An 18,099-nucleotide genomic window follows, 5' to 3' on the forward strand; every position below is an offset into this window, starting at 1 on the left:
CGCGCGCCGCTGTGGGGGGCACACGCGTGTCTGCATGTGTGTCGCTGGGCGTGCGGGCGCGCCGGCGAGTGCACGCTCACCTGGGACACAAGTGCGCACGTGGGTGCGCGTGCCCGCCGGCCGGCACGTGCCGGTGCCGTGCGCCCGCCTCGGGCCGCCGCCGCCCGCGGGGGACGGAGCGGCAACACCCGCCGCCCCGGCCAGGCGGGCCCCCCCCCCCCCCGCAGGGCAGGCAGCGCCCGGGCAGCGATCCGCCGGGCCGGCCCCCGGGGCCCGCGGCGCCGGGCAGCGCGGGAGGGCGGCAGAGAGGCGGTGCCCGCGCCCCGCCCCGCCCCGCCCTTGCCCCGCCCCGCCCTTGCCCCGCCCCCCTTCATTGGGCCGGCGGCCGCCCCGCCCCGCCCCCGACTGCCCGGCAGTTCCGCGCGGGCGGAGCGGGGAGCGGCACCCGCGGCGGCGGCGGCCCGGCGGCATGGGCTGGAGCTGACAGCGCCCGCCCCGCAGACGCCGAGCGCTGCCGGCGCGGAAGGGAAAAGTTGCCGTGTCCGCCCGGGGAAACTTTCTGCCGCCGAGGCGGGGAGGCGGCGGCGGCGGAGCCGAGCCCGGCCGTCCGGTCCGGTGCGGTGTGGTGCGGTCCCTGCGCGGCGGCGGCGGGGCGCGCTGCGCTGCGCTGTGCTGAGGCGGCGCGGGGGTCATGCCCGCCGCCAGCCTGCTGCCGCTCTTCGGTAGCGCGGCGGGGCCGGGGGCACTGGGCGGCCCCGCGGGCGGCGGCGCGGCCGGCGGAGGCAGGAAGGCGGCGGGCCCCGGCGCGTTCCGGCTGACGGAGAAGTTCGTGCTGCTGCTGGTGTTCAGCGCCTTCATCACCCTCTGCTTCGGGGCCATCTTCTTCCTGCCCGACTCCTCCAAGCTCCTCAGCGGCGTTTTCTTCCACTCGGCCGCCCTGCAGCCGCCGCCGCCGCCGCCCGGCGGGCAGCCCCGCGCCCCGCCGCAGCCCGGAGGCGGCCCGGCGCCGGCAGCGGCGGCGGCGGCCGCGGGCGGGGCGGGCAGCCTGGAGCGGATCCGCGCGGACCACGAGCGGGCTCTGCGGGAGGCCAAGGAGACGCTGCAGAAGCTGCCCGAGGAGATCCGCAGGGACATTCGCCAGGACAAGGAGAAACTTCTGCAGGACGCCCGCGGCAGGAAGGAGGCGGGCGCCCCCGGGCTGCCCCAGCGCCTCTTCCGCCAGCCCGTCGGCGCCGTGGGGCAGGAGCCCGCCGACCCCGCCGTCCGGCAGCGGAGGGCCAAAATCAAGGAGGTGGGTACCAGCGGCCGGGCCCGCTCCCGGGGACGCGCCTCGGTAACCCCGCGTGGGGCAACAGGTCGCTGCCGGCGGGGTGGGGGGCAGCCGTGAACCCTCCTGCCGCCTCCTCCTCCTCCAGCTCCCGGCGGAGGGGGCTTTCTGGCCGGCCCTCGCCCGCCCGCCGCCGCGCAGCTCGGCTTCCCCGCCGGCGGTGGCACCCGGGCAGCCCGCCGCGCGTCCTGCGCGCCCGCGGAGCCAGCGCTGCCTGCGGACCCCGCGCTGCCGGCGCCGGCGGCGTTACCGGGCTGCCCCCGCTGCTGCACGGAAACCCGGGGAGGAGGCAGAGCCCGGCGAGGGCCGGCAGGCTGCGGGGCGCCGCCGAGGCAGCAGCGGGCCGGCCGAGGACCGTGGAGGGACGGCGGCGCCCGGGAGCCCCATCGCCCCATGGCCCCACGGCGACGCGGGCCCGCCTGCGCGCCCCGTGGGGCATCCCGGGCTCGGCCGCCGCCGGTGGGAGCGCGGCGAGCGGCTGCGCGGGGTGCGGAGCTAGCGGGGCCGGCGCTCTCCCCGCACCGCACGGCGCCGGCGGCAGAGGCGGAGCTGGCCCGAGCCGTCCGGCGCTGCCCGAGCCCCCGCGCTCCCAAGTGCGCGGCGCGGCTGCGGTGCGGCGCTCCGGGGATGTCGCGATCTGCCTCGCGATTCGGCGGTTCGCTGTGCTGTGATACCGGCTGCCTAAAGGGTTGAGAGTGTTCGGCAAAATACAGTCCGTTTCGGTTGTAGCGGTGAAGCACGTGAGCTGTGTGCGTTTGACAGATCCCCTCAACCGCCTTCCCGTCGGTTCGTGCTGCTGGGTCGGTCCGGGCACCGCTTCAAAGTCCGTCCTCAGAAATTCCCCAAACTGTCTATAGGTAAGGCTGTCGCGAGCAAAGCTTGACCGGGCTCTCCGGCAGAATTTCCCTCATAATAGAGCCCAGCTTCCTGTCATTACTGGTCTGTTTATTTATCGAACTGACAGTTTCAGCCTCCTGCAGAGATTAGGGTGTATGAATTAATTAGTAGTATACGTTTCCTGTTCTGTGGTGGTGGAAAAGAGATAAGAGTGAGACTGTTAACTACGGAGTATTTCTATGTTTGTGAAGTATTGTTAGCCTTGCTTGGACTGATTTATTTTTATTGTGTGTTCGTACGGAGTGGTCTGAAAAGTGTGCCCTGACATCACATGGCGCATCAGCTAATAAGCTCTCGCAAATCTCAAGATGTGTTCTGTGCTCTGGAGTCCTTGCATCAGTTTAACTGTTTTAGCAAATTGTGCAGTGGTTGTAAGCAATAAATACCAATACAAAGGTATTTTGAAGGGAGAAACTCTCAGAAGTGTAAGGTATAGACCACTTCTCGAAGTGCACAGAGGCTATGTTGTCTTCTGGTTTAGTCACACAGCCTCCCTGAGGCGTATGGAACAATTAGAAATACCGGCAAAGTCCTTCTCCAGTTATCTGGAATTGCTGTGTAGAAGTATTTAGAAGTAACGAGGCTCCGGACATGATCTACATGATTCTGTAGTGTGGAAGGCTGCAACAAGTAAATAAGCAGGAGGAAGAATATAAAACTTAATATACTGCTGCTGCTGCTGGTCCCACTCCATGCCAACTAGTCCAAGTTATCTTTCATTGTATATGGATAGACATGAGTATGTGTGCATATGTTTGTATATATGTATGTGTATGTGCATTCATACCCCGGTATCTTCAGTTTTTCTTCCTTCCTTTCCATTCCATCACTCTTCTTTCTTCTCCACATCTACACAGGAGCCACCAACAACACAGTAATACCCCTAAAGCAGATTTTCAGCTGTGTAAGCGTAGGAGATGACAGAGAGACTGCACTTAGTTTCCAGCTTTTTATTTTTCCTTCAAATCTCAGTATAATCCCTCAATACTACGTGTTGTTTCTGGGAGTTTCCTTTCCTCCTGATTCAGTACGTGTCCTTAACATGTTGTTTACTTAATTACTTTTGCATTTTTGCGGTACCTTGACTGGTTTGATTTGCCTTTTTTGAAGAATACTGTTTATTTTTTTTTGCTTGTTTTTTTCCTTGGTTGTAAAATGTTTCCTATTCTGCATTAACTTGCTTCACAGTTTCATGTGTCGGCCTTTATGTTGCTTTTTTCTCTGTCTTTGCAAGCTCTCATCTACTTTTTTGTGTTGATGCTTTAAGGTCAAGCTGGAATTCTAATCTGCAGTCCTTTTAGAAAGAATTTTAAATTGTAACTTTTTAAAGTATGAACTTCTGTGCTATGCTGTACATGCACAGACACTGGAATTGTCCCTTAAAGCTCCTCTCCTTTTGCCTGGTAGTTGCATACTCATTTGAGCCTAGAATTTGCGCCTGCATTGTATGATCTATGTCATATAACTAGAACTCAAAATCTGAAACTGCTCCTGTGGATGTTTTGGCAGAAGGAAGCAGGCTACTTTAAAGGAAAAGAATGCCAAAAAATAAGGTTGTTCTTGCCTGCATTTCTGTCCTGGAAGAGCTGTGTCTCATAAACATGCTGACTTAAAGCTGAGAGGGGAGACAGCGTAGAGATGTTTTGTTCATTTACTGTTTAAAATTCTAGACTGAAATAAGTGTTTAGAAGTCTAGCCAGTACAACATGGTTTGCAATCACAAGACAATAAAACGCCATGACTTTATAGCATTTCTTAACAAAGTCTTAGTATAGAATTTTAAGCTTTTTTTCTAGGACATACTGTCATGTATTTTTGGAAAAAAAAAAAAAGTGAAACTCAAAAGGGGTGGGGATATAAAGATTCTTGAACCCTTTTTAGTATTGAAACTAACACATTATGACAAATGACTAGAAAAATAGGTTTCTAGAAACTTAATGAGCAAGTAAAAGACTTGTGGAAACATGGAGAAGTAGAGACAGTGTTGCTGTCACTGCCTTTGCCTTCCACTCCATCAAAACAATGTGGTTGCTTGCAAGGTCTGTGTGATAACCATCCCACCGTGTTACACACACAGGGCCTGCCTGTGCGCAGGTGTGCCTGTACGGGTAGGGGATGTGGGCCAGAGACACCAACGGGTGCTGCGATATTCCTCTGTTTCTCTTCTGATGATGAGTTACAGGCAAACTGCAAAGAAAGAGGGTCTGGCAGTGCTGCCGGCAGTGGGGTTTGCCCAGTACTTCCTGTTGTAAAACCGCTGTCAGTTGCTTGTGATTGCTGAATTTTTTACTGGCTGACCTAGTTGCCTGCTCTGAGCATCTTCCTCATGTCAGATGCTTCAGGAAGGCTTGAGCAAAGAGGCACAGCTGCCTTTGAGCATGCCAATCCACTTGTATTTTATCAGAACTGGAGTTCTTCGGGAAGTTCCACTGATGCTGTGGTGTGTCTGTGAGTTGGGGCAGAGTCTGGGTACTTGGTACACTGGTCTCTGTTTTGGTGTCCTAATAGGAGCGCCAGACTGTGAATGAGGAGTTTGTGGTTTATATGCCTGCTTTTCCACTCACTGATTTGAGAGATGGGCCCTCTTTTGAGTAAGTACCTCCTGTGACATCTGTTCCCCATCTGTAAAATAGGGGGAGTGGAAGGCAATGATGACTCCATTCCACTCAAATAAGCTGAAAATCTTCTGGTCTCTGGTCTTGTCCCTTTTGGTTGTGGCTGGACATCATTATTTCTGATGTCCAGGGAAGACTTGCAAGTGCATAGGCAGTTTGGAAAAAAGTGGCAGCTTGAAATGAACAAAAGAAGAGATGGTAATAACGATAGAGGAGAATGGTAATAGTAGGGACAGGTTATGGAGGCAGGAGATGCACTGTTTCAGTTAGGGAAATCTGACTTTAATCTCTTCCAAGTCTCATTCTTCTCACTTAACAACAACAACAAAAAATTGAATTATTTAGGTGTTAAGAAAATAGCAAAAACTGAACTCCTTTTATTTCAGAGGAAAGGAATAGAAAACGATGAATGAGGTAGCTCAGATACTAGAAGCAATATAATCACGTTAGTGCGGTGTTGTGCCCAGGCTAATTAATCCTGCTGAACAGCAAGTATTGGTGTTGGTGGAGCACCATAATAATGCAGCTTCTTGTACAAGGTAGCCAGCTTGGAAACTGTAGACATCATTGTTTGAAGCTGTTTGGGCATGTTTTCAGGATAAAAGCCTCCTTGGTAAACTGGAGTCGATGTCTGAAGAGCATGGTCATGCAGTGCTCCAAATACTTGCAGAGCTCTGAACTGTTGCAGTCATGTAGTACAAGTCTTGGAGAGGAGAATTTTATTTGTGATTCTACAGTCACTCCTGGGCACTAGTCCTTCGAACTCAACAGGGCAATGGTCAAAAGTTAGCAAAACGGATGTCACAGCATGAAGATTAATTCATGTTGTCTTTCTATAAAGAGCTGAATTGAGGTTGCATTGGTAGTGTGAATTCTGGAGCTTCTGAACTCCTCAGCATTCATTTTGTTTGTTTAATTGTTTTCTGTGGTGGCTTTTATGCAGTTCAGTTTAAGAAGTCTTAGTAATGTTGCAGGGAAGTTCAGAAATATCTGAAGGAAAAAAAGCTTCTAAGCATGGAAATAAAGTACTAATAATCAGAGATCTAATATGCACTTGACATAGCAGTACTTGGGCATAATCAGAACTCTCCGTTAACAAGCAGGAGTGACGGGGAAATTATAGGAGGTGGGTTGCTACTGAAGAAGGGTGGTTGGCCCCTTGTGCCTTCCTGCATGCTTTCACTGCTTGCTTTCCCACTGTCTGGTATGCTGGTGCTGCTGCCTGGGAGGGTCCAGTGCCAGGTTGGGGGTACATTTATTTCCTTTTGGTGATTTTTATGAGATGAACTGAGCTCGCTACTACTTGTTGCTGTTGGAAGAGGAGGGGGAGTCTCTTCTTACCACTTTTGACTGCCTTCTCCTACTGTCTACTTTGTGTTAATTCCACCGTAGTCCTCCATAAGCTGCTTCAGCTCACTAAACCAGCAGAAGACTGCCAGAGCAAAACAAGTTAGGTAGTTTTGGTGAGTTGAAGGCCTTAATAGGAGGGTGGACTTGGTGATAGTTTTGGCTGTGGTGAGGGAACAGTACCGCGTGGATGAAAAAGGTACAAAACCTCTTTGAGTAGCTTTGTTTTAGGAGCTGCCATCTGATCTTCTGGCCTAGCTTCTCCATTAAAACTGAAACTCTACAATGTGACATTTGCAAAAAGCAAAACTTCAATCTGCTGTAATAACCTTCTGTAGCAGGCTGAAGTGCTGTGCTTCAGGAGACTGTTACCTCCCAACCCCTTTTCACAGAACAGAAAAGGGGAAAAGAGACACAGTGGCAGGAATTACTGAAGCCCCAGCTCCTGTAGACTGAAATTCAGAGTGCATTTACTGGGAGGTTGTGGGGTCCTTCATGGGAGGGGGAGGGAAGGAGTTAAAATGTAGCTTTGAAAGTGAGTGGTTTGGGTTTCAAACAGAAAAAGCTGTGTTCCCTGATGGTGCATTTCTTCAGGAATAAGATACGGTGAAAGGAAAGGAGTTGACATGTAATGAGTAAGCAGTGTGATGAATCCTGGCAACATGCTGATGATGCAATGCATTTTGAAAGAAGTTTTCTTAAAGTACTTTGTGACCTTAATGCTGACATTGTTGCTCTCATTGAGTTTGTTGAAGGAGTTTAAAATTAATCTTGGCTGGTTTCCCCCCAAAGCTTTATTTATCTGCCTATAATCTTAAATATTTTTGTACCTACTAGTTCTTTTTGAGTGTTTTGCAGTACCTTCCTTCCTGATAAATATTGTTTATTGTAGTTCTTTTAGCTCTTTTCTTTTTGGAATGGTTTTATGAAAGACACTAAGGAGGTGAATTAAGTGCCTAAATACAGGGAATCAGATATGGTGGGTAGGTAGGTACCTTATAGCCCTAAGTTAAGGGCATCCTCATGGGGCTCACAGATGTTTTCCCTGGGTTTGTTGGGGAACTTGTGCTCTTAGGAAGTGGCACTTGTAGGTGGCAGGGGTTATCTTAAGGCATCTAAAATGTCACAAAAGAGTAAATTAAATTGCTTGCTTTAGGGATAATGGCAGTGCAAGACACAGAGAAGTGTCATATGAGTTACTAAGAGTATGATTCAGTGACTTAAGGAATCTCTCGCTTGCCAGCCAGACAGAAAGCTCCCTTCACTTTTATTGGGTTCATGGCCTGGTGAGGTAAGGAGCCAAAATGGCTTAGTGGAGGTGTGATGACCATGGGAGCAGTGGACCCCCCTTTAGCTAGTGTGTTTGAAAGGAGACTAAAGTGGAGGAGGATGGGACTGAGGCATCTTTTTGTCCACAAGACATGAAACAGGATATGCTTATTTCTGTATTTGCCAAATTAACATTCTTTCTGCTAGAAACCCTTAAGGTCTTTTTAGGGGAGGACATTGTTTTAGGTGAGTTGCTTTACTTGCCTTTTTGTTGTCTTTTGAGAACCTGACAGCTTCTTCTCAGTCAAATGACCCAAAGTTTCTGTCATATAGGCAAACACCTGTCTGATTTGAACATTGGTCATGAGATGGAGCAATGTCTCAGTGTGTGGCTGAGTGCATATTTGACTGGAATAGGGTGTGTTCCCATTGCTAGTTCATGTTTTTTTCAGCCTTATACCTGTTTTCTGTGAGCTAAGAATATTTAGTTTTCTTACATTAGGACTTGGTCTACATTCTCAACAGGTAGATTTACCAAAACTAACTGAATGTCCTATGTAAGTAGATCCTCAGAATTGTGGGGGAAATGAAAAGGTTTTAAATAGGCAGTGGAAAACATCTGGATATCAAAAAACCCAAGCACATGAGTAATTCTTTAACTGAAAACCCACGTGCACATTTTATGTAAAGGCAAAACGTAAATTCCAGATGCACAGGACTCTTTGTGAAAGCTAAATAAGGTGATGTAAAGACATGAGGTAAAGCTTAAAATGGAATGTCTCCTAAGTTTTGGCAAAAGTTATATTCTCATGGTGATGATTTTGTATTTGATGTTAGTGTAGCAGCCTATGGCAGCCATGAAATATAAAGAAATAAAGTATATCATGTTGGTGAATACAGTTGCTTAAGGCAGTAGTTCTGTGCTGTGGACAAACTGAAGCAGAAAATTTCCACCTGTTCATTAAAATCTGCCACTAAGGCCAAAAAATGTCTTATTCAGGGGGAAAATAAGAGTGGTGACAGCCAGGCTTTGATAGCTCCTTTGAATGTTAATGACAAGGAAATCATGGGGACAGGAGACAGCGCTTCATGTGGAAGTTAGTTAATGTCATGACAGAAGCACTTGTATGGCTGTTGGATGGACAGACCTTCTCTTAGAGCTATCTGAAGCATGCTGCTGTAGGAATTACCGAGTGTTAACTTTGTCTTTGGTTCGGTTATTCTTTTTTCTAGCCTGGGGAGCCAGTGTAGGTGCAAATTTCTGCAGTTTTCATCTTAAATATAAAATCTTAACAAGTAGTTCCTTTATTTACAAGTACAAAATGTTTCTTCCTAATTTATTTGGCAGTGTAAGTTATACTTCAGGAAAGTGGCTTTGATTCAGTGTTTGCTGCTGTCTAACAGTGCAGCACTTCTCTGGCAATAAACTGCCGGCTGAGATGGTACAGAGATGGTGAAACACTCTGGTTGTGTGCTTTTTTGGTAACTAACTCCACTATTCAGATGTGGCATGTTTTAGATGTTCAGTTTTGAAAGATTGGTCTATTTCTAAGTTATTTCTAGAACTGTCATTTTACAAATGAAGAAAATAATTGTTTAGGTGGACCTATGAATTAAGCAATGTGGGCAATGTACCAGATACTCAATATACTGGTTCCTTCTTTTGTGTGAAAATTGTCTTTATCCACAAAACATTTTTTTTTCCTCTTCTTGTTTGGTGTTTTGGGGTTTTTGTTAAACATGTGACACACTTCTAAGAAGCATCGCTGTTCTGTTTTCCATGACTTTTTATAATCAGGTCTTCAAGTCTGTCATGAAAACATAATTGGTAAGTAATAAAGTGCATGCTTGCCCAAACCAGATTAAATGAAACCTTTTACAGAATTGCAGTTAAGCCACTGTCATATCGCAGTGCTCAGCAGCCTTGCCTGCAGAATCCAGAAGACTTTACTACTGTGAGACAGCAGTTTGGTTTTCCAGTGTTGAGAGGGGTCTAGTGACTTGCACAGTGTGACAGGTTTAAGAGCAGAGCTTGATTGCCTGGATCCTGTTCAGTGGTTCACCGCTAAACCAGGAGCTGTTACTGTGTGCTGGAGGGTGAAGGCTGTCTTTGCTCATACCCATGCTGCAGATCTCTAGCCTGGGCATGTCAGCTCACTAGGATCAGTTTAAACCTGGGGTTTGGAGCCTGGTTCACGGCTACACATGGGCAGTTGTGGTTTGCCTCTAAACTGCTATTAATCGCACTGTTTATTACAGGGGGAGGCTAAACCTGAGACTCCCTGGTTCTATGTTCAGGTCACTAGTTGTAAGCTTTTTAAGCAATACTTGAAATCAAATGTTCTAGTCCAGCGCTGTTTTGAAGGCAGGCAGGCAGGGTAGTAAAATTCTGCCTTTCTTGCAGAAATCTTTTCTTGAAATCTTCAGTTTGAACTCTGTTGTAACCAAGAAATAATTGTACAAAATAATATGACAACTTGCTATAACTCTGCAGTAAGCTGATTGGATTTTATAGCTGGTGTTTATGAAGATACAGGTATTGCTCATTCCAGTGCCTCTAATTTTAAAAGCTTTTCAAACAGATTGGATGAGCACATAACCTGCTGTTACATTCTTACAACTGTTAAAAGTTAAACATTCACAGCCCTTGTGGGAACACTGAGATATGCAGTCTCTTATGCAAAGGTAACTACAAGTGTAAAATGTACTTTCATTTGTCCTCCCACTCCGTCTTGGAAACTATATGTACCTTGGCTTTTAAATTGTCTTAGGAATAAAGCAAGGGAATGGAAGTCTGGCTTCTAAGAAAGTTGCCCCCTCCTGCCCCCCCCCTTTTTTTTTAAATGCAAATCTCTAATAAGGTAAGGAAATACATAAAGATCGGAAGAGATGGTAGGTAATATTGAGCAAAGGACCAAAATGATTCTGTGCAATGAATGAGCTTATGACTATGGAACATCTGGCTATTACAAGACTTCCTGTGCACATCTTAAAAATTATTTCAGAAGAATCAACTTTTTTCTTTGATGCTGGGCAGAAGTTGCAATTTTAATGTAAAAGCATGCAGCTTTGAAATTCTCCTGTGAAGATACATATTGCTGGCATTTATGTTAGAGGCAGTACTGTGTATTGTTTATATGAGTAAAGTAGAAAAGAAAGACTGATACTTTTGTCCAGAATTTTACATCATCTGACTTGTATAGGGGTGATCTTACTGCTTGGCAACATAATCCCTCTTTTTAATTATTTATTCAAAGTCGATATGTGCTTTTAAAACATTACAATAAAATGGCATTAGATCAGTGTGGCTTGCTGCTTTAATTAGTATTCAGACCAATGTAAGGTTATTTTTTTTAAAGTATCTGCCTATTTTTCTTTTGCTTGGTCCACTGCATAATAAACATCTCTTCGCCTTTCGAAATTTCTTTTGTTCAGGGACTGCTTTCTTTCCAAGGAAATAAGAAGTAGCTGATGTAAAAGAATAACAAGCTAGAAAACATTTTGCTTTCAAAGTGTAGGGCTTAAGGAGATAGTAATTTTACTGTTCACTGATAAACACACGCAAATGCAGATCCAGTCTTTAACTCCACTGTCAGTTTTCTCACTGCCTTTGAGCACTGACATCTGTTGGTGCACTGAAGGGTGATACAAATGATAAAGCTTTGCCCATACTGCTGTCTGTGGGGAAATCTGTTGCTTGTTACTGTGGTTATAGTTCTCCACCCATCTGTGATTTTGAGAATTGCACTTGAAATTTTATGTTGGACCTAGATAATAATACTGGATTCTTCAAACTAAAGCTTAAAGAAGAGAAGTAGATTTTAATCATTTGCAGCAATGGATTTACACACACATGCAGACACCCGCTCAATCATGCAACAGTAAACCTAGTTACCATTTGGAGAGAGAAGAGTTATACATATTACGTATTTTAAAAGTCATAATACTTCAAAGCCACATTCTGCTTTCTTTGTTCTGGTGAGATTGTCTGAAGAATCACCATGGGAAAAACTATGCTATGTAAAGACAAACTGCAACTTGACTGGTATTTTTATGTCTTATTCTGTAAAGCTCTAGAGTAAACATGGCACTGAACCTGAACCGACTCTTCATGGAAATGTGTGTGATCTTGTCAAGGGCTGAAGTGACATCATGGATCAGGAAGGGCAATTTTAAAAAGTGACCTTTCCAAAGAAAAGCCCATAAGTCTTTTCATGCAGTTTCTTTAAAAAAATCACTGTATTCATATATTGAGATAGAGATGTATTTGTATCTCTATATATATGTTTTACTTAAGAGCCAAATATATTGTGCAGTTGTTAAATAATAGATTCTGTTGTCTGTAACTGAAGATGTAGTTTGTTGGGGCAAGCTCTGATCTGAATATACACCTTGAAAAAGTGAAAGGCATAGTTGTTTGGGTTTGGTGTATTTTTATACAAATAAACATTGAAATGGAAAAGGTAATTTATATATATGCTGCAAGCAAAATCCAGAACATTAGGATGAGCAAAGAAATCAGAGTACTTCAATAATCAGTTTAGTTCAAGTTTATTTTTTTCATTATGTAAATCTAAACCTTGCAGAAAGTAGATGCTCTGTGAGAACATTTTCAAACTTCATTGAATGGTTTTCATATGCAGCCTGATCAGCTGAAAGTATTACGGAGACATGGCTGTCCTGCGTTTATGCACACTGTAGTCCTCCCAACCTTCTGCTTACCACAGGATTTTGTTGTTGGGGGAGAGAGATTCAGACTCACCACTGGACCTCTGGAGGCCTGATCTCTTGCTTAGAGCAGGGCTGACTTCAAAATTAAATCCGGTTGCTCAGTCTTGTGCACTCAAGTGTGGAAAATCTCTGTGGAGGGAGATTCCGTAACCCCTCTGGACAAGCATATGCCAGTGTCTGAAGACCCTTATTGTAGGTTTTTGTTTGTTTGTTTAATTATTATTTTATCCAGTTAAAATATCTCTTGCTGCAACTGGTGACCACTGCCTTTTTTCCTTTCATTGTGCACCACTGGGAAGCGCTCGGCTATCTTTTCTCTGTAGGCACCCACTAAGTTATTAAGTTATCTTCTCTAGTCTGAACAAACCCATCACCATCTATCTCTTCTTGTATGTCATGTGTTCTCCACCTTTTTTTTTTTTTTTCTTTTAAATCTCCAGTTGGTACAAGGGAGCTGAAAACCAGGAACAGCCTCCCATCTGCAGCATCAGGAATGTTGCATAGAAAGTGTTAATTGCTTCCCATCACTAGCAACCACTCTTGCTAAAGTGGTGCAGCCCACTATACAATTATCCTTCATCACTGCAAGGATGCCTTGCTTGCTTGTGTTCTACAGGTTGTTTATCAGGACCCCCCAGGACATCTGTTGCAAAGCTGTTTTCTAGCCTCTAAGTTCCCATCATGTACTGTGGAAGGGGATTATCCCACATTAGGTATAAAATTTTTGCATTGGTTTTTATTTGGCTCCACAAGGCTTGTCAGTTCACTCCTCCAGCCTGTTGAGGTCCTTCAGATGGGAGCCTTACTCTCCAGCTTCATGATTGCTGGAGTTCGGTATTATCCGTGAAGCTGGGTGAGTGTGTTCTGCTCTGTTGTTCAGATTAAGCCCAGAGAAATGTCACTCATAGCTAGACGCTAGTTAGACTTTGACCTGTTAACTGCAGTCTTGAGCTTGTCAGTCCAGCCGCATTTTTCATCAACCTCATTGACCAGCTGTCTAGTCTATCATGCCTTTTTGGCTGCTGTAGTGCAAAGGCAGACTGCACCAAAAAACCTCACTGAAGTCAGGGTAAAGGATGTCTGCAGCTCTGTCTTCATCCACAGAGCCAGTGGCTTCATCACAAGTAACTGGGTTGGCTGAGCACATTTTGCCTTTGGGAAATGATGCTTGCTGTTCACAAAGGTATTTCTGTCCTTCATGTTCCTGGAAATAGAATCAAGGAGGATTTTCTCCATTTTCTCAGGGTTTGGAATAAGGCTGATGGGCCTGTAGTTCCCCTGTCTTCTGGACAAGCATACTCCACTGTTTTCTTGCTTTCTCCCTCAGTTACCAGGGTCCTCCTTTGCTTACTATGGCCTTTCAGAGGTGATCTAGAGAGCCCCTGCAATGACGTCAGCCAACTCCCTCAGCACTGTCAGAGGCATCTCATCTTGTCCCGTGGACTTGTGTGTGTCCATTTTGCTTAAGTGCTCTGTTCCTAGCTTGGTTTTCATTTGCCTGCCGCCTTTCCCCAGGCTCCTGCCACTTAAGCCCCGTGAGTGTGCCTTGCTGGTAAAGACCAAAGCAAAAAAGACACCGAGCGGTTGAGGCTTTTCATGTCCTTTGTGACTACTTTTCTGAACCTGTGGAGCAGTGGGTCCCTGTTTTGTTTGGTCCTTCTTTTGTTGCTGATGTACCCGTAGAGTTCTCTCCTGTCCCGTGGCAGCTTCCAGCTGAGCTTTGGCCTTCTCTCCCCTGGGCAGCCCCCCTGTACTGCTGCGGGACAGCCCCTGCCCACTCCTGCTCTGTGTGCTCCCCTGGTTTCTTCAGGTTTGCAGCCACTCTGCGCTCCTGCCATGGGACGCTGAAGACCAGTGAGGTCTCCTGGGCACCTTAGCCCAACAGGGAACTCTCCTGTTGGATCTTACAGATCGGGTCCCTGAACAAATGGAGCTTGTTGCCCTGAAGTCCAGGGTCTTTGCTACTTGTCTCCCTCAGTTCCTTCAGGATCCTAAACTTTCCCGTCTAGCATTTAAATAGGTTTGGGGTTTTAGACATTTCTCATTCATGCATTAATTGTTTTGAAGTGAGCTGTTATTATGGGAGGTGGGGTGGTAGAGGAAAATGGCATGTGGCCTTTCCTGCTAATATGCATCTGTGCTGCCTCTCTCAGTCTCATTAGGGAATGAAACAGGCAAATGCATGTTAGCTCAGCGGGTATTTTGAAATTTTTAAAAATGAGAAAATGTTTACTGGACAAACAGGTATAGTTAATACAGGGAGTTTCCATCAGAAATTTTGAAATACAAGCTATTGATGGAAAAATTGCGGCTTTTGCCACTTTTGTGGGTGTATATGGGTTACATACTTCTGATCGAAGTATCAGTTGTCTGATGTTTATACATTGCAAGTGTGAAGCTAAGGATGTGAAAGCTAATACAGTGTCAATTCACAAAGCTATAAGTTCGGAGTTTGCATTGTAACTGAAACAGACACCATTGATATAAATTTAAAGCACAGTTCTGCTTGATTTCTTACTTAAGGGTCTAATTGCTAGCTTGCAAACTTGTTTTATTAAATTTCCATTTGTGTGACTTGTTATGTGGTTTATGGCAGGCACTGTAAATATTTTTACAGTAGGGTTGTACTGTTGCACTGCACTACCAATTCATGAGAGTCCAACTCTTCAGCATTTGATTCTCTGTTGCTTTTGATATCACAGAGAGTTTTCTGGCTTTACAGAAGCTTGGTTTTGAAAATGAAGTATTCCTTTACACTGCCTCATGTTCAGTGTCCAAACTCGCTACTCACTTTAAAAAAGCATAGGTTTCTGTAGTGATTATATTATCAGCATTATGGTGATACATGAGCATCCCTTCAATTTGGCACGCCTATTCTGATTTTGTGATGTGCGAAGCAAAGCTCTTTCTAGCTATAGCAAGGGCTATATAACCTTGCTTTTGCCCCAGTTTTATGATCCTTTGTTATGGGAACAGTGATCACCCATAGTTTTTATTTGGCCCTTAATGCAAAAGTGTGGAAAGGTAGCTGTAAAACCTCCATAAGTACTTTCGGTAGGAACTGAGTAAGCCTAAGGAAAGGGCCTCCAGATTTTGGAAAGGAGTTAAGCTTGTTTTGACTTTCAGTTAGACTTTTTTTTTTCCTTAAATTTTCTTCTGTGTACGGAGGATTCATTTCATCAAGAAAGTAAGTTATTTTGAATCCTGTTTAGCAATCCAAAGCATGAGCAGTGGCTGTGCCTCCACTTTCACATTTTTGATCTGTGACTTCAAGTAAAAATTCAATATTTCATTTAACAATGTAAAGCAGATCCTGTAGTCTAAGCTATTGAAGTCATACCACTTGGGTCTCCTGCATGTGAAAAGAAATTTTAGATGAAAGGCCTTCTGGTTTGTATGTGCTGGGCATTGAAAAAAACTTTTTTTTTGGTAGCTGTAGTCTTGATGATAAGAACCAAGAAGGACACAACTATTACAAATTTATTTTAAACATATAATAGTGCACTACAGGATGTTACACATGTTCATTTCAGAGTGACTTTATAACAGCTTCCTGGTGTGCTAATTACCCATTGCTGTGTTCTGTGAGGGCGGGTACTTTGTGGCATTTTCTGTTTCCTTTTGTTTGAACACGGTACTTTTGTGATGCCTGTTTTATTCATTATTTGTCATGAAGAGTCTTTTCCACTTCAGATTCATTTGAGAAATTGTGGGTTTTGTTTCATGAGCAAGGAACAAGACCAGTGGCTGGTGCCAAAGAGAAGTCTCAAAATCAGCTTTGAAAGTCCTCTGCGTTCATATGAACACTGCAGTGCAAATAAATGGGGAGGTGGTCTACTACCACCATGTCAAACACACCTAGTTAACGTCTGTTTGACCAGCTCTGCCTTACGTCCACATGGAGAAACATTTCCCTAAGAACTTTGTGGCTGCTTTTGCTGCAGCTTCACCAATAGTGATTCTCTTGTACTTGGTAACTTCATGTTGCCTTTAGTCCTGTGCCTGTGTTACGTGGGCAACTTCTGCAGGCTGTAAAACAAGCTGTGAATGTGCTGTAATCGGAAAGAAAATAACTTATTCATAATTTCTCTTGGATATTCCTGCTGTGCTTTAATATCCAGTCTCAAATATGCTGTTTATAGAAAACATCCTGGGTGGCATTGTACCTGCTGTAATCAAAACAACTAGGAATTTGTTTCATGTTATCTTTTTTACCACCACCAGCCCCCCACAAAAAACCCCCGAACACTTCAATTTCTACTCCTGTGTTTTCCTTAGAAGGACTTGACTAAATGTCAGGATGTCTAGATGTTACATAGAAGGAAGAGAGAAACTTTGTGGGTTTTCTGATGGGATAAGGAACATTGAAAGATTGGGAAGGAAAACTTTCTTTTGTTTGAAAACTAGTAACTGAATGTGCCATGTTTTACCTCAAAAAACCCCAGAGGGGGGTTTGGAGCGGAGAAAGCTTTGTGTATGTATATATAAAAATACATCTGTTAATGAAAAAAAAAAGACTAAAGAAAAAGCTCATACCTTAATATGTGGAATTACTGCCAAAGCAGCAGAGCAAAGATACAATTATTACCATTTTTAAAAATATCGTAAAGATAGGATTGCAGCATACTATCTGTATTTATTTGCTCTTACTGCAATTAGCATGAATGTTTGACAGAGCCCTGGAACAGGCTGCCCAGAGAAGCTGTGGAGTCTCCTTCTCTGGAGATGTTCAAAACACACTGGGACGTGATCCTGTGCAGGTTAACCTGCTTTAGTAGGGGGTTGGGCTAGACGATCTCCAGAGGTGCCTTCCAACCCTGACCATTCTGTGTGATCCTGTGATTCACAGCCGTTCCACCTTTTGTATAAGACTGAAACCTGGGAAAGGCCTTCATCTTGGCTGGCAAGTAGGGAGGAAGTGTTTTGCAGGTCGAATGATAAAAGGTAGTTCTTGAAACGTACAGTATAGCTGTATATGAGGGTGTACTAATAACTATTGTATAAAATCTGATGTTTTATTATTCATTTACCTTTTGGCCTTTGGACTGCTGGGAATAAATAACATTTTAGATCAGGGGTCCTCAAACTATGGCCTGTGGGCTGGATACTGCCCCCCAGGGTCCTCAATCCGGCCCCCGGTATTTACAGACCCCCCTGCCGGGGGTTGGGGGGGAAACCAAGCAGCCACAGATGACTGCCTGCCACTGCATCTGCGTGCCAGCCCCCTGGTTAAAAAGCTTGAGGACCCCTGTTTTAGATCTTCAGAAGTGCTATTACTAATTAAATACAGACCTCTTTGGGCAAGGACAGCATTTGCTTGCAAGTCATATGTTTAAAAATAAATTTTATTCAGTATTTTATAGCTTACTGAAAATCCTTATCAGCAGTTTTCAATCAGCTTTTCATATAAGGAATTTGATAACAATTCATTTGCATGGTTAATCCATGTAGTTAAATCCCTCTCACTTTGGGATGTCACTCAGTTTCATTCATGCTCTCCAGCTTTTGTGATACGGTTAGTGATACTGAAGTAGTTATGACCTCAGTAATACCTCTGAGTGAATTTAGAAATATTTTGGTTTTTTCTAGTAGAATTTTCATTTCTTTTAGCATCTGTCCCTAAACCTACTTGATTCTGTTTCTACAGACAAATACTGAAAATATGTATTGTGTGGAAAAAATATTTTTTATGTCTTCATAACCTTTCAAGATCTATACAGTCAACCACTTTCTTGAAATCAGCACAAACCCATGTTCCTTTCATTCTCCCTTGAGCTTTGGTAGTATGCTTAAAAATCTAACTAGTCATGGCTCTGCCAGATCGGAACTCGAAGCAAATTCACTGAAACCCCCGTTCTTTTGTCATACACCTTGCCACTGAAAAATCCTTTTCCCTGAGGGCAGAGTGTGTGT

General features: G+C 45.1%; 1 protein-coding gene across 2 annotated transcripts in view; it reads left to right on the top strand.

The window, feature by feature from the left end:
• Positions 1-406: 406 nt before the first annotated feature.
• Positions 407-18,099, top strand: part of MAN1A1 (mannosidase alpha class 1A member 1) — a 151,815-nt gene continuing 134,122 nt past the window's right edge. Inside the window, exon 1 of one of the 2 annotated variants that reach the window (XM_055714850.1) lies at positions 407-1,291. In XM_055714850.1, coding sequence (XP_055570825.1) covers positions 692-1,291 — 600 coding nt within the window. In that variant the 5' untranslated portion in view covers positions 407-691. The remainder of the gene's footprint in view (positions 1,292-18,099) is intronic. The other variant, XM_055714849.1, reaches the window with a different exon arrangement.

This window comes from Falco cherrug, chromosome 6 (assembly GCF_023634085.1).
Source record: "Falco cherrug isolate bFalChe1 chromosome 6, bFalChe1.pri, whole genome shotgun sequence".
Lineage (NCBI taxonomy): Eukaryota > Metazoa > Chordata > Aves > Falconiformes > Falconidae > Falco > Falco cherrug.